The sequence below is a fragment of the Choloepus didactylus genome, chromosome 11 (genome assembly GCF_015220235.1).
Source record: "Choloepus didactylus isolate mChoDid1 chromosome 11, mChoDid1.pri, whole genome shotgun sequence".
Taxonomy (NCBI): Eukaryota; Metazoa; Chordata; class Mammalia; order Pilosa; family Megalonychidae; genus Choloepus; species Choloepus didactylus.
Genome location: NC_051317.1, coordinates 2,132,449 through 2,146,063, shown reverse-complemented (window position 1 = coordinate 2,146,063; position 13,615 = coordinate 2,132,449). Strand labels below are relative to the sequence as shown.

The 13,615-nt window shown below is 40.7% G+C and overlaps 1 protein-coding gene across 2 annotated transcripts in view; it reads right to left on the bottom strand.

Annotated features, from left to right (window-relative positions):
- Positions 1–13,615, bottom strand: part of LCP2 (lymphocyte cytosolic protein 2) — a 57,921-nt gene that overhangs the window by 6,125 nt on the left and 38,181 nt on the right. For both annotated transcript variants that reach the window (XM_037798878.1, XM_037798877.1), the window contains exons 15-17: positions 13,326–13,338; positions 12,485–12,614; positions 11,039–11,088 (exon numbers count right to left, since the gene is read on the bottom strand). In XM_037798878.1, coding sequence (XP_037654806.1) covers positions 11,039–11,088; positions 12,485–12,614; positions 13,326–13,338 — 193 coding nt within the window. The remainder of the gene's footprint in view (positions 1–11,038; positions 11,089–12,484; positions 12,615–13,325; positions 13,339–13,615) is intronic.

Below are 13,615 nucleotides of genomic sequence, written 5' to 3'. Positions count from 1 at the left end.
CATTCCCATAACATTGAGATTACCCTCCATAGTTTATCTGTTCTTATTAGATTATCATTCCCCCTCCACTAATTGGTATCTCTAGGTCCCCTACATTCTACAGTATAAAACATTGTACATTTTTCACAGAATTCACATTAGTGGTAACATACAATATCTCTCTTTTTGTGCCTGGCTTATTTTGCTCAGCATTATGTCTTTTTTTTTTTTTTTTTTTTAATCTTCATTTTATTGAGATATATTCGTATACCACGCAGTCATACAAAACAAATCGTACTTTCGATCGTTCACAGTACCATTACATAGTTGTACATTCATCACCCAAATCAATCCCTGACACCTTCATTAGCACACACACAAGAATAACAAGAATAATAATTAGAGTGAAAAAGAGCAATTGAAGTAAAAAAGAACACTGGGTACCTTTGTCTGTTTGTTTCCTTCCCCTATTTTTCTACTCATCCATCCATAAACTAGACAAAGGGGAGTGTGGTCCTTATGGCTTTCCCAATCCCCTTGTCACCCCTCATAAGCTACATTTTTATACAACTGTCTTCGAGATTCATGGGTTCTGGGTTGTAGTTTGATAGTTTCAGGTATCCACCACCAGCTACCCCAATTCTTTAGAACCTAAAAAGGGTTGTCTAAAGTGTGCGTAAGAGTGCCCACCAGAGTGACCTCTCGGCTCCTTTTGGATTCTCTCTGCCACTGAAGCTTATTTCATTTCCTTTCACATCCCCCTTTTGGTCAAGAAGATGTTCTCCGTCCCACGATGCCGGGTCTACATTCCTCCCCGGGAGTCATATTCCACGTTGCCAGGGAGATTCACTCCCCTGGGTGTCTGATCCCACGTAGGGGGGAGGGCAGTGATTTCACCTTTCAAGTTGGCTTAGCTAGAGAGACAGGGCCACATCTGAGCAACAAAGAGGCATTCGGGAGGAGGCTCTTAGGCACAACCATAGGGAGGCCTAGCCTCTCCTTTGCAGCAACCGTCTTCCCAATGGTAAAACCTGTGGTAGAGGGCTGAACCCATCAAACCACCAGTCCCCTATGTCTGTGGTCATGTTAGCAACCATGGAGGTGGGGTAGGCGAATACCCCTGCATTCTCCACAGGCTCCTCAAGGGGGCACTACATCTTTTTTTTTTTTTTTAACTTTCCCTTCTTTTTTAAATCAACTGTATGAAAAAAAAGTTAAAAAGAAAACAAACATACAATAAAAGAACATTTCAAAGAGACCATAACAAGGGAGTAAGAAAAAGACAACTAACCTAAGATAACTGCTTAACTTCCAACATGTTCCTACTTTACCCCAAGAAAGTTACCTAATATAGCAACATTTCTGTGAACTTGCTCCTACTATATCCATCAGAAATTCACAGACCATAGTCATTCCTGGGCATCCCCAGAACGTTAAATAACTTATCTGTTCTTCTTGGATTATTGTTCCCCCTTCCTTAATTGCTCTCTATTGCTAGTTCCCCTACATTCTACATTATAAGCCATTTGTTTTACATTTTTCAAAGTTCACATTAGTGGTAGCATATAATATTTCTCTTTTTGTGCCTGGCTTATTTCGCTTAGCATTATGTCTTCAAGGTTCATCCATGTTCTCATATGTTTCACGAGATCGTTCCTTCTTACTGCTGCGTAGTATTCCATCGTGTGTATATACCACATTTTATTTATCCACTCATCTGTTGAAGGACATTTGGGTTGTTTCCATCTTTTGGCAATTGTGAATAATGCTGCTATGAACATTGGCGTGCAGATATCTGTTCGTGTCACTGCTTTCCGATCTTCCGGGTATATACCGAGAAGTGCAATCGCTGGATCGAATGGTAACTCTATATCTAGTTTTCTAAGGAACTGCCAGACTGACTTCCAGAGTGGCTGAACCATTATACAGTCCCACCAACAGTGAATAAGAGTCCCAATTTCTCCACATCCCCTCCAGCATTTGTAGTTTCCTGTTTGTTTAATGGCAGCCATTCTAACCGGTGTTAGGTGGTATCTCATTGTGGTCTTAATTTGCATCTCTCTAATAGCTAGTGAAGCTGAACATTTTTTCATGTGTTTCTTGGCCATTTGTATTTCCTCTTCAGAGAACTGTCTTTTCATATCTTTTGCCCATTTTATAATTGGGCCGACTGTACTATTGTCATTGAGTTGTAGGATTTCTTTATATATGCAAGATATCAGTCTTTTGTCAGATACATGGTTTCCAAAAATTTTTTCCCATTGAGTTGGCTGCCTCTTTACCTTTTTGAGAAATTCCTTTGAGGTGCAGAAACTTCTAAGCTTGAGGAGTTCCCATTTATCTATTTTCTCTTTTGTTGCTTGTGCTTTGGGTGTAAAGTCTAGGAAGTGGCCACCTAATACAAGGTCTTGAAGATGTTTTCCTACATTATCTTCTAGGAGTTTTATGGTACTTTCTTTTATATTGAGATCTTTGGTCCATTTTGAGTTAATTTTTGTGTAGGGGGTGAGGTAGGGGTCCTCTTTCATTCTTTTGGATATGGATATCCAACTCTCCCAGCCACATTTGTTGAAAAGACCATTATGACTCAGTTCAGTGACTTTGGGGGCCTTATCAAAGATCAGTCGGCCATAGATCTGAGGGTCTATCTCCGAATTCTCAATTCGATTCCATTGATCTATATGTCTATCTTTGTGCCAGTACCATGCTGTTTTGGCAACTGTGGCTTTATAATAAGCTTCAAAGTCAGGGAGTGTAAGTCCTCCCACTTCGTTTTTCTTTTTTAGAGTGGCTTTAGCAATTCGAGGCATCTTCCCTTTCCAAATAAATTTGATAACTAGCTTTTCCAAGTCTGCAAAGTAGGTTGCTGGAATTTTGATTGGGATTGCATTGAATCTGTAGATGAGTTTGGGTAGAATTGACATCTTAATGACATTTAGTCTTCCTATCCATGAACATGGAATATTTTTCCATCTTTTAAGGTCCCCTTCTATTTCTTTTAGTAGAGTTATGTAGTTTTCTTTGTATAGGTCTTTTACATCTTTGGTTAAGTTTATTCCTAGGTACTTGATTTTTTTAGTTGCTATTGAAAATGGTATCTTTTTCCTGAGTGTCTCTTCAGTTTGTTCATTTCTAGCATATAGAAACATTACGGACTTATGTGCATTAACCTTGTATCCCGCTACTTTGCTAAATTTGTTTATTAGCTCTAGTACGTGTATCGTCGATTTCTCAGGGTTTTCTAGATATAAGATCATATCATCTGCAAACAATGACAGTTTTACTTCTTCTTTTCCAATTTGGATGCCTTTTATTTCTTTGTCTTGCCGGATTGCCCTGGCTAGCACTTCCAGCACAATGTTGAATAACAGTGGTGACAGCGGGCATCCTTGTCTTGTTCCTGATCTTAGAGGGAAGGCTTTCAGTCTCTCACCATTGAGTACTATGCTGGCTGTGGGTTTTTCATATATGCTCTTTATCATGTTGAGGAAGTTTCCCTCAATTCCTACCTTTTGAAGTGTTTTTATCAAAAACGGATGTTGGATTTTGTCAAATGCTTTTTCAGCATCTATTGAGATGATCAATTGATTTTTCCCTTTTGACTTGTTAATGTGTTGTAATACATTGATTGATTTTCTTATGTTGAACCATCCTTGCATGCCTGGAATAAACCCCACTTGGTCATGGTGTATGATTTTTTTAATGTGTCTTTGGATTCGATTTGCAAGTATTTTGTTGAGGATTTTTGCATCTATATTCATTAGGGAGATTGGCCGGTAGTTTTCCTTTTTTGTAACATCTTTGCCTGGTTTTGGTATTAGATTGATGTTAGCTTCATAAAATGAGTTAGGTAGAGTTCCATTTTCTTCAATGTTTTGAAAGAGTTTGAGTAAGATTGGTGTCAGTTCTTTCTGGAAAGTTTGGTAGAATTCCCCTGTGAAGCCATCTGGCCCTGGGCATTTATTTGTGGGAAGATTTTTGATGACTGATTGGATCTCTTTGCTTGTGATGGGTTGGTTGAGGTCTTCTATTTCTTCTCTGGTCAGTCTAGGTTGTTCATATGTTTCCAGGAAATTGTCCATTTCCTCTACATTATCCAGTTTGTTGGCATACAGTTGTTCATAGTATCCTCTTATAATTTTTTTAATTTCTTCAGGATCTGCAGTTATGTCACCTTTTTCATTCATTATTTTGTTTATATGGGTCTTCTCTCTTTTTGATTTTGTCAGTCTAGCTAGGGGCTTGTCAATCTTGTTGATCTTCTCAAAGAACCAACTTTTGGTGATATTTATCCTCTCTATTGTTTTTTTTGTTCTCTATGTCATTTATTTCTGCTTTAATCCTTGTTATTTCTTTTCTTGTACTTGGTTTAGGATTGGTTTGCTGTTCATTTTCAAGCTTCTTCAGTTGATCCATTAGTTCTTTGATTTTGGCTCTTTCTTCCTTTTTAATATATGCGTTTAGTGCTATAAATTTCCCCCTCAGCACTGCTTTTGCTGCATCCCATAGGTTTTGGTATGTTGTGTTCTCATTTTCATTCGTCTCTATATATTTAGCAATTTCTCCTGCTATTTCTTCTTTAACCCACTGATTGTTTAGGAGTGTGTTGTTTAACCTCCAGGTATTTGTGAATTTTCTAAGTCTCTGATGGTTATTGACTTCTAATTGTATTCCATTGTGGTCAGAGAATGTGCTTTGAATAATTTCAATCTTTTTAAATTTATTGAGGCTTGTTTTATGTCCCAGCATATGATCTATTCTGGAGAAAGTTCCATGAGCACTAGAAAAGTATGTGTATCCTGGTGATTTGGCATGTAATGTCCTGTATATGTCTGTTAAATCTAATTCATTTATCAGATTGTTTAGGTTTTCAGTTTCCTTATTGGTCTTCTGTCTGGTTGATCTATCTATAGGAGAGAGTGATGTGTTGAAGTCTCCCACAATTATTGTGGAAACATCAATTGCTTCCTTTAGTTTTGCCAGTGTTTCTCTCATGTATTTTGTGGCACCTTGATTGGGTGCATAGACATTTACGATTGTTATTTCTTCTTTTTGAATTGCCCCTTTTATTAGTATGTAGTGGCCTTCTTTGTCTCTCAAAACATCCCTGCATTTGAAGTCTATTTTATCTGAGATTAATATTGCTACACCTGCTTTCTTTTGGCTGTAGCTTGCATGAAATATTTTTTTCCATCCTTTCACTTTCAGTTTCTTTGTGTCCCTGTGTCTAAGATGAGTCTCTTGTATGCAACATATTGATGGTTCATTTTTTTTGATCCATTCTGCGAATCTATATCTTTTAATTGGGGAGTTTAATCCATTTACATTCAACGTTAAAACCGTGAAGGCATTTCTTGAATCAGCCATCTTATCCTTTGGTTTATGTTTGCCATATTTTTCCCCTCTCTCTATTAATATCCTTTATTGTACCCATACCGAATCTCTTTAGTACTGAACCTTTCTCCAAGTCTCTCTGTCCTGTCTTTGTTTCTCTGTCTGTAGGGCTCCCTTTAGTATCTCCAGTAGGGCAGGTCTCTTGTTAGCAAATTCTCTCAGCATTTGTTTGTCTGTGAAAAATTTAAGCTCTCCCTCAAATTTAAAGGAGAGCTTTGCTGGATAAAGTATTCTTGGCTGGAAATTTTTCTCACTCAGAATTTTAAATATATCGTGCCACTGCCTTCTCACCTCCATGGTGGCTGCTGAGTAGTCACTACTTAGTCTTATGCTGTTTCCTTTGTATGTGGTGAATTGCTTTTCTCTTGCTGCTTTCAGAACTTGCTCCTTCTCTTCTGTGTTTGACAGTGTGATCAGTATATGTCTCGGAGTGGGTTTATTTGGATTTATTCTATTTGGGGTTCGCTGAGCATTTATGATTTGTGTATTTATGTTGTTTTGAAGATTTGGGAAGTTTTCCCCAACAATTTCTTTGAATACTCTTCCTAGACCTTTACCCTTTTCTTCCCCTTCTGGGACACCAATGAGTCTTATATTTGGACGTTTCATATTATCTATCATATCCCTGAGGTCCATTTCGAGTTTTTCAATTTTTTTCCCCATTCTTTCTTTTATGCTTTCATTTTCCATTCTGTAATCTTCCAGGTCACTGATTCGTTGTTCAGCTTCCTCTAGTCTTGTACTATGAGTGTCCAGAATCTTTTTAATTTGGTCAACAGTTTCTTTAATTTCCATAAGATCATCCATTTTTTTATTTAGTCTTGCAATGCCTTCTTTATGCTCTTCTAGAGTCTTCTTGATTTCCTTCATATCCCGTACTATGGTCTCATTGTTCATCTTTAGCTCTTTGAGTAGCTGCTCTAGGTGCTGTGTCTCCTCTGGTCTTTTGATTTGGATGCTTGGGCTTGGGTTATCCATATCGTCTGGTTTTTTCATATGCTTTATAATTTTCTGTTGTTTTTGGCCTCGTGGCATTTGCTGAACTTGATAGGGTTCTTTTAGGATTTGTAGACCAATTGAAGTCCTTATCTCTAATTTATCAGATCTACAGCTTCGTGGAGTACACTTTCTCTAACTAACCAGCAGGTGGCATCCACGAGCCACTTGTTCTCCACAAGCCAGTTCTCCCCTGCTTAGCCTTTTTGGTGAGTGGGGGAGTGAGTCTTGTGGGGTCCAATTGGTGTACCGAGCTTGCCTGGTAGTTGGTGTTGCCTGCCCTGTATATGGGGCGTGTTTCTGGGCAGTCAGGGAGGGGGGGGGTGGCTCTAACAATCAAATCTCCCTGGTGATCCTAGAGTTTTAAAGCTGCTGCAATAGTCTAATCCTTCAGTTCAGTCCTGCCACAGTTTGTCTCTGCCACTGACCCACAAGTCCTTGGTATTGGCGTATGGCTCCTGAGACTTGCAAGTGGGCCCCTCTTCCAGGCCGTGCACCCCGGGTCCTCTGTTGAGGGATGACTGTGCTATGTCACAGGTGAGTGCCGTCCCCCCAGGGCAGTTCTGGGCTGCTGGGCTGTGTAGGGAGGCTCCCAGTCTGCTGAAATGATGGCTGAATGGGGCTTTGTTAATTCACACTGCTCTACCTTCCCAACTCTGGGACTATCAGCTGAGGTTGCAGGGAAGGCTAATGTCCACACCCAGTTTTGTGGTGTGTGTCTGTTATTTGAAGCACTTCCGTCACACTGGGTTGTCTGGGGCAGTTCTGGGCTATGGGGCTGGCGATGGGCAGGAGTGTTTCCTGTCCACCAGGATGATGGCTGTGGGTGGACACCCCCCTTTTCTTGGGAAGTTGTGGTGTTTAGTGAATTTTCTCAGCCACTGGATTATTGCGTTTTGTCTCAGAGCTCTCCTAGTTCTGCTCTTGACTTGACCTGCCCAAATAGTAAGTCTTTGAAGCTTTCTGTATTGGGCTTCTTAGAGTAATTGTTTTAGAAAAAGAAAAAAGGATTAAAAAAAAAAAAAAAAAAAACGGACCCTCCTCGGAGATCTAATGGGTTATTGAAATGCTAAGAGACAAAGCTACCAGGTCCACAGGGCAGAGAGATCAGCTTTTCTTCTTGATTTGCATATGCGCCTCAGGGCCCTTCCCCTTTCTATGTTCACCAGAACTCCAAAAATCCTCCGCTTTTATTTTGGAGTTTTTCGTGTTGTTTTTTTTCTATGCCTGTCTCCTTTCTGCTGGGCTGGCTGCTCTCAGATTCTCTGGTGTCTGGTCTCAGTCTATCTGTGGTTGGAGTCTGTATCAGTAGAATGAGTTTCCGATAAGAGCAGCCACTGCAGTTCTCCCTTCTCCTTCCCGGAGCTGACAGCCCCTCCTCCCCCGGGACTGAGCCTGGCAGGGATGGGCGCGGGTCCCCTGGCCGCAAAAACTTACAGATTTCGCTGATCTCAGCAGTTCCACGTTTTCATGAGTGTTGTATGAAGTATGCCCAAAGTCAGATTGCTCTGTGGTGTCCAGTCCACGCAGTTCCTGGCTTTCTACCTACTTTCCTGGAGGAGTAACTAAAACATACAGCTCACCAGTCTGCCATCTTGCCCCGCCTTCTGAGAATGTGTTTTCTAATCGCAGGTAAGGCTCGACTGTGTTGACTTGTAAGTGCCAAGGCTGCTCTCTATGTGCCAGAACAACTCTTAAAAAAAAAACTAAAAAAATGCTGTTAACTGGATGTTCTCTTAATCCGTCATCTGCCATTCATTGGCTCATTGAGCCCTACTATGTGACGCCTTGAGTAATGAGCACTTTGTGTACATTAACTTGAATCCTCAAGGCGACACTGCAAGATAGATACTATCTGCATTTTGCATGTGAGAAGACTGAGGCTTAGAGAGGCTAAACAAATCATGTGCTATTTAGAGGCAGGTCCAAGACTTGAACTTGTGGTTCCCAAACATCACTGTGACTAAATAGGAATCACCAAGGCACTTTGAATCACCCGGGCCCACACATATTAATGACCACCCCCGATGGGTCTCCCCAGGTTGTTACTGCGTTTACAATAAGCCACAAGTGGCAAACTCTTGACTGCCACATGTCATTGAGGGGAGGCATATTATCTGGGAAGCCCTGAAGTCTCCAGAGCCCTGTCCCCAGGATTATTTAAGATGACCCTTCTTTGTTTCCAACTAAGCATGAGACTACCCCGATCTGCCACTGCCTTCGTTCTCCAGGCTCCCAATGCCTAAATAGACCATCCCCATGGCCATCCGACATAGCAAGCACTTTCAGAGGGTTTGTTGAATGACTAAGTGAAATCTAACACTATAGGAGAGTAATAGAACCAAGGTCTCTATGGCATGGCCATATTAGAGTTGAGGAATTACTCTCCTTCTGCTTCTGCACCTGTAAGCCAGCACCAGAATGTCACGAGTCACAAGACACGAGCAGCCATTTAAACACATATATTTTTTACTGCAGCCACCTACCACCATTAATTTCTAGATCCTTAAGGGAGTTGTGATAGATTTTTGGGGAAGATACAACACAACCCTTACCCTCCTCACTTTGGAGCAGACTGAGGGACAGGTGTCCTGGCAGTCTTGAGGAAAAGAGGTGAATTTTAAATAATATATTATTCCAATTATAATGAATCAATTATTTGTATTACTAATTCCCATCACCAACCCATAAAATCAGGTATCTATGGAACTTGCTTTGGGAAATATTGCTGTAAGCGAGGTATCTGGAACTCAGACACCTACAAGGGGCCAGGCAGGTAACACAAATGTGGGTTCCCAAAGCTCAGGGAATTGCAGGGACTGTGGAAAACTGAGGGTGGGGGGGCATGGGCGCCATATGGTGATCAAGGACACTGTATCCTCCAATGCTTAGGAAATACTGAGAATTTAGTAGCTCTCACACTTATGGTGTGATGTCTCCAACTGAATGCAAGAGACGTGATCCTGAACAAGTGCTATTTACTCTTGGGCTATAATTCAAATTTCCTAATGCTGTATATATCACACTCACACTGGTGTTTCTTGCAGATGGACAAGACTGCAAAAAAGTGTTTTGTTTGTTCCTCAAAGCTTACTTTTTTAAAACTTTGAGTCAACATTTAAAATTTGGGGTGAGTTTACATTAAAAGCTATATTTATGGCTTTTGTTAAAAAAAGTCAGAAACTCTGACAACACCAGGCCAATTTGGTAGAAATCTACAAGAGTTGGATAACTTTTCCACAGCCATTCAACACATGGTCATGCAACGAGCAGTTTAAAAGTGGTTACCAAGTACTGGTTACTTGCAAGCCTGTGAGGATAAAAAATAAACACAATCTAGTCCTGCCCTATAAGATTGCTGCTGCTCAAAGTGGCCCGTGGACCAGCATCAGCTGGGAATATGAGGGCCCATCTCAAACCTACTGAACTGGAATCTGCAGTTTCATACAGTCCAGAGGTGATTTGTATGCACATTGAAGTTCAAGAACACTGCTCTAAAAGGAGTCAGTATTAAATCTTATTTCTGAGTTGAATCAATAGTCATTCATAAAACATCTTCAAAAAAGTATGTATGCAATTTTGAAAGGTGCTACTTTTGGTAACAGTGTCTGTACGGGTTTGTATATATTGTGTCCCCCAGAAAAAGCCATGTTCTTTGATGCAGTCTTGTGGGGGGCAACGTATTAGTGTTGATTAGGTTGGAATCTTTGAATGAGGTTGTTTCCATGGAGATGTGACCTACCCAACTGCAGGTGATAACTCTGATTAGATAATTTCCATGGAGGCATGGCCCCGCCCATTCAGTGTGGGCCTTGATTAGTTTACTGGAGCACTATAAAAGCTCAGAAGTAGAAGGACTTCAGGAAGCTGCAGCTGAGCCAGACATTTTGAAGGTGGCTGTTGGAAGCTGATGCAGACATTTTGGAGAACACCATTTTGAAACGCAACCTGGGAGCAAGCAGGCACCAGCCACGTGCCTTCCCGGCTAACAGAGGTTTTCTGGATGCCAATGAACTTTCTCCAGTGAAGGCACCCTATTGTTGATGCCTTACTCAGACACTTTATGGCCTTAAGACTGTAACTTTGTAACCAAATAAACCCCCTTTATAAAAAGCCAGTCCGTTTCTGGTGTTTTGCAAAACAGTAGCATTAGCAAACCTGAACAGTGTCCTTAACCTTGACAGAAATGACAATTATGGACCCACAGAGGAGGTATGTATTAAACGTGCAGGCATCCCAGTCTTGTTGAATGAGAATCTGTGGGGTTGGGTTCACTTAATCTGTATTTCAAATATGCTCCCAGGGGATTCTTTTGCAGGTTAAGGTTTAGAATCCACCTTCTTTAACTTACAACCCAAGGGCCGCCTCATCTTGAAAACCTGAAACTACACAGAAAGCCAAGCACTATTCTGAGCTCTGTACAGAAATAGCAGGAAAAGCTCTGTCTGGGAAGATTAGAGCTGGCATCCTGGTGAAGTGTGTGCATGTGTGGGTTATATAGCAGCCTTTCCATCCAATAGTGCTTGGAGCATTATAGGCATTGAATTAAGTGTTCTATGAGGAAGACAGATGCTGAGAAACCCCTTGCCCAAAGACTTTGGGGCAGGTTGGGAACCTGGCCGTAAAGGTGCGTTGACCAGATTAGATAACTGGAATCCCAAGTACAAACCTTGAGAGAAGTACGGCGGCAGGGAGGCGCTCTGTGGAAAATTGCTGTTACTGTGGAGACAGAAAGAGAACAGATTTTAAATTGGGAAGCAGCTTTAGGGCTGCCAGGCTGCAAATGCTGCTTGCTTTCTTATTACTTTTTACTGAAATCTAGGGAGCTGGGAAAAGATGGAAAGGATCGTAGCAGATGAATTTCGCTACTGTACCAAGATGGGCCACCCCCAAGTCTAAAGAGCTACATGAGCCAAAAGAATAAGGAAAAAAATATGTGTAAAGAACATTAAAAAAAAATATTTTAGAATGCTGGCTGCAGTTTGAGATCTTTGAGTTTGGGGAATGGCAGAAGTCCTCTGGAGAGAGGATTTTGCTTTCGATTAAAAAAGCATATTAATGGGGCACTGCTTGTTAATAGTGAGTTCTCCTGGAGCTGATGATCTGCAAGGAGAGGGTAGGATGGGGGGACACATCGAGAGGACTAGATTGGAGAGTAAAAGCACTTGCAGGGACTGGGGTGCAGAAGAGAGGGCCTGTGGGGAGCCCAGAAATGCTGTTTGCTTCGGGCTGAGCAGTAATGCCCCCATCTATGAGCTAAAACCTTCAGTAAAAGTGTGCTCTGCACAGCAGCCTCATGTGATTGGTATTTTGCAATAACAAAGGGGAGGGATGGGAAGAAGACTCATGAGGAAATAGCAGACATGGCAGAAGAAGGAAAACAGCCGAGAGATAGAAAATTGAGATGCAATGAGAGCTAGGGCACCTAGAGGAAATGCAAGATGCTGAGAATCCTCCCAGATATTCAGCAAGGGTTAAGGAAGGGTTGCTGAGAGTTGGGTTTTCTACAAAAGGTAGGGTGGGGACTTGGGCCCTCCCTTTCAATATTAAAGGAGAGGGTAAGCCCATAGGGCTGGAGGCCTTGGAGACACCAGGAGGCGGTCTGGAGACTTGCTTTTGGGAGGAAAGATCCAAGCCTTTCTTCTATTTGTGTCTCTGCCTCTGGACAACCTTATCTTGAGATATTGAGAATACAGACTGCAAGAGACAGGCCTATGCAATGAATTTCTAGAATCTGCTAAGAATCTAGGCACATTTTCTCTGTCTTCTGATCCAAATCGCAGGATGATCTCCAAGTACTTTTGTTAACTGGGTTTCTTAAGGGGTGATCACTTTTTTTTTTTTTTTTTTTTTTTTTTAATCACAAGGTAAAAACATTTTCCATTTCTTTCCAAAGGATTCATTCTGTCAAGGGAGAGACTGGAAGGACAGCAATGGATTAACTCATGATGTTCTCAATTCTCTACTTGGTTTTATTTCTTACGGTCCCAAATGTTCCGACCCATGACCAACTGACTCATTTCTTACTTCCTCAAACTATGTCATTAGCTTAGTGTAGGGTAGACCCAACCACAGGTATGCTGTGAAGTTAGAACTTAGCAATATTTCCACAAACCTTTCTGAGAATGCTCCCGACATGTGAGGCGAAGGGAAGGAATGCTTGGGGCTTGGTTTGGTAGATCTCGAAGGGAAAGTATTGGAACTCATGGGGGGCAACCCTGGCTGGGGCAAAGGTCTTTGATGCACTGTAGAAAAGAAAAAAAGGGGGAGTTTCAAGATCCACAATCCCAAGTGTCACCAAGGAACATTCCAGAACTGCCCCTCAAAGGACCCCAGTCGGGAAAGGCTAATCTAAAGGGAGATAGAAAAATGCAAAAGATCAGATGTAATTAGAAAAAACCCACTCCCAAGGTTTTCCTAGATGATTTCCCACCTTGCAATTCATTTTGAAATACTGCCATTCTATTTAATTCTGTATAATGCACATTTATTTTATTTTTTAAGTTTCAAAAGGCCAACTTGGCAGAAAATTGTCCTCTGTAAACCTTGTGAATTTCTGAAATGAGTCACAAGTTTTATGTTGTTTTCTTTCACAAAAGCCAAAATTCTATGCTATCTCATTGATCTGCCGTTAGTGGTTCTTTATCCACTGTGATACAGGCATAAACATCAGGCATTTTTCTATCAAACCATGCAAGTGATGTTTAATTTTCTCATACAATTAAGTAATCTGTGCTCTTACACACAAAGTTAAGAGTGGTTTTCAGTAATACAACCAAATAATTCAATTTGATTATAGCTATCCAGTATATCAACTGACATATGTCAACCTAATATTAATTTAACAATTATAATTGATTTTATAGGGTTCCTGTACTAAATAATTCCATCTGAATGCCAGAGCAGAAAAATGAAGGAATGAGTCATAAGTAATAAGAAGGCTTTTCTGAACATACCATCATCTTCCTCCTGGTAAAGGGGAGAAAAAAATACAAGATATTAACTTGTTGTCAAAACACAATTCCTAAAAGAAATACATTCCTTAATAATAAAAGTGTTTCTGTTTCTTTGGTAGTTATTCCTCCTCATAATAAATATATTTGCTAATTGGTTTAAATTTCCTTAATACAAATCATCATCTAAGGACACTGTGATCTGAGACTCTCCTCATAGACTTAGCATAAAATAGATTCTGATGAGCCTGAAAGTGGTTGCTATAATAGTAATGACAAAATCAACTATGTGC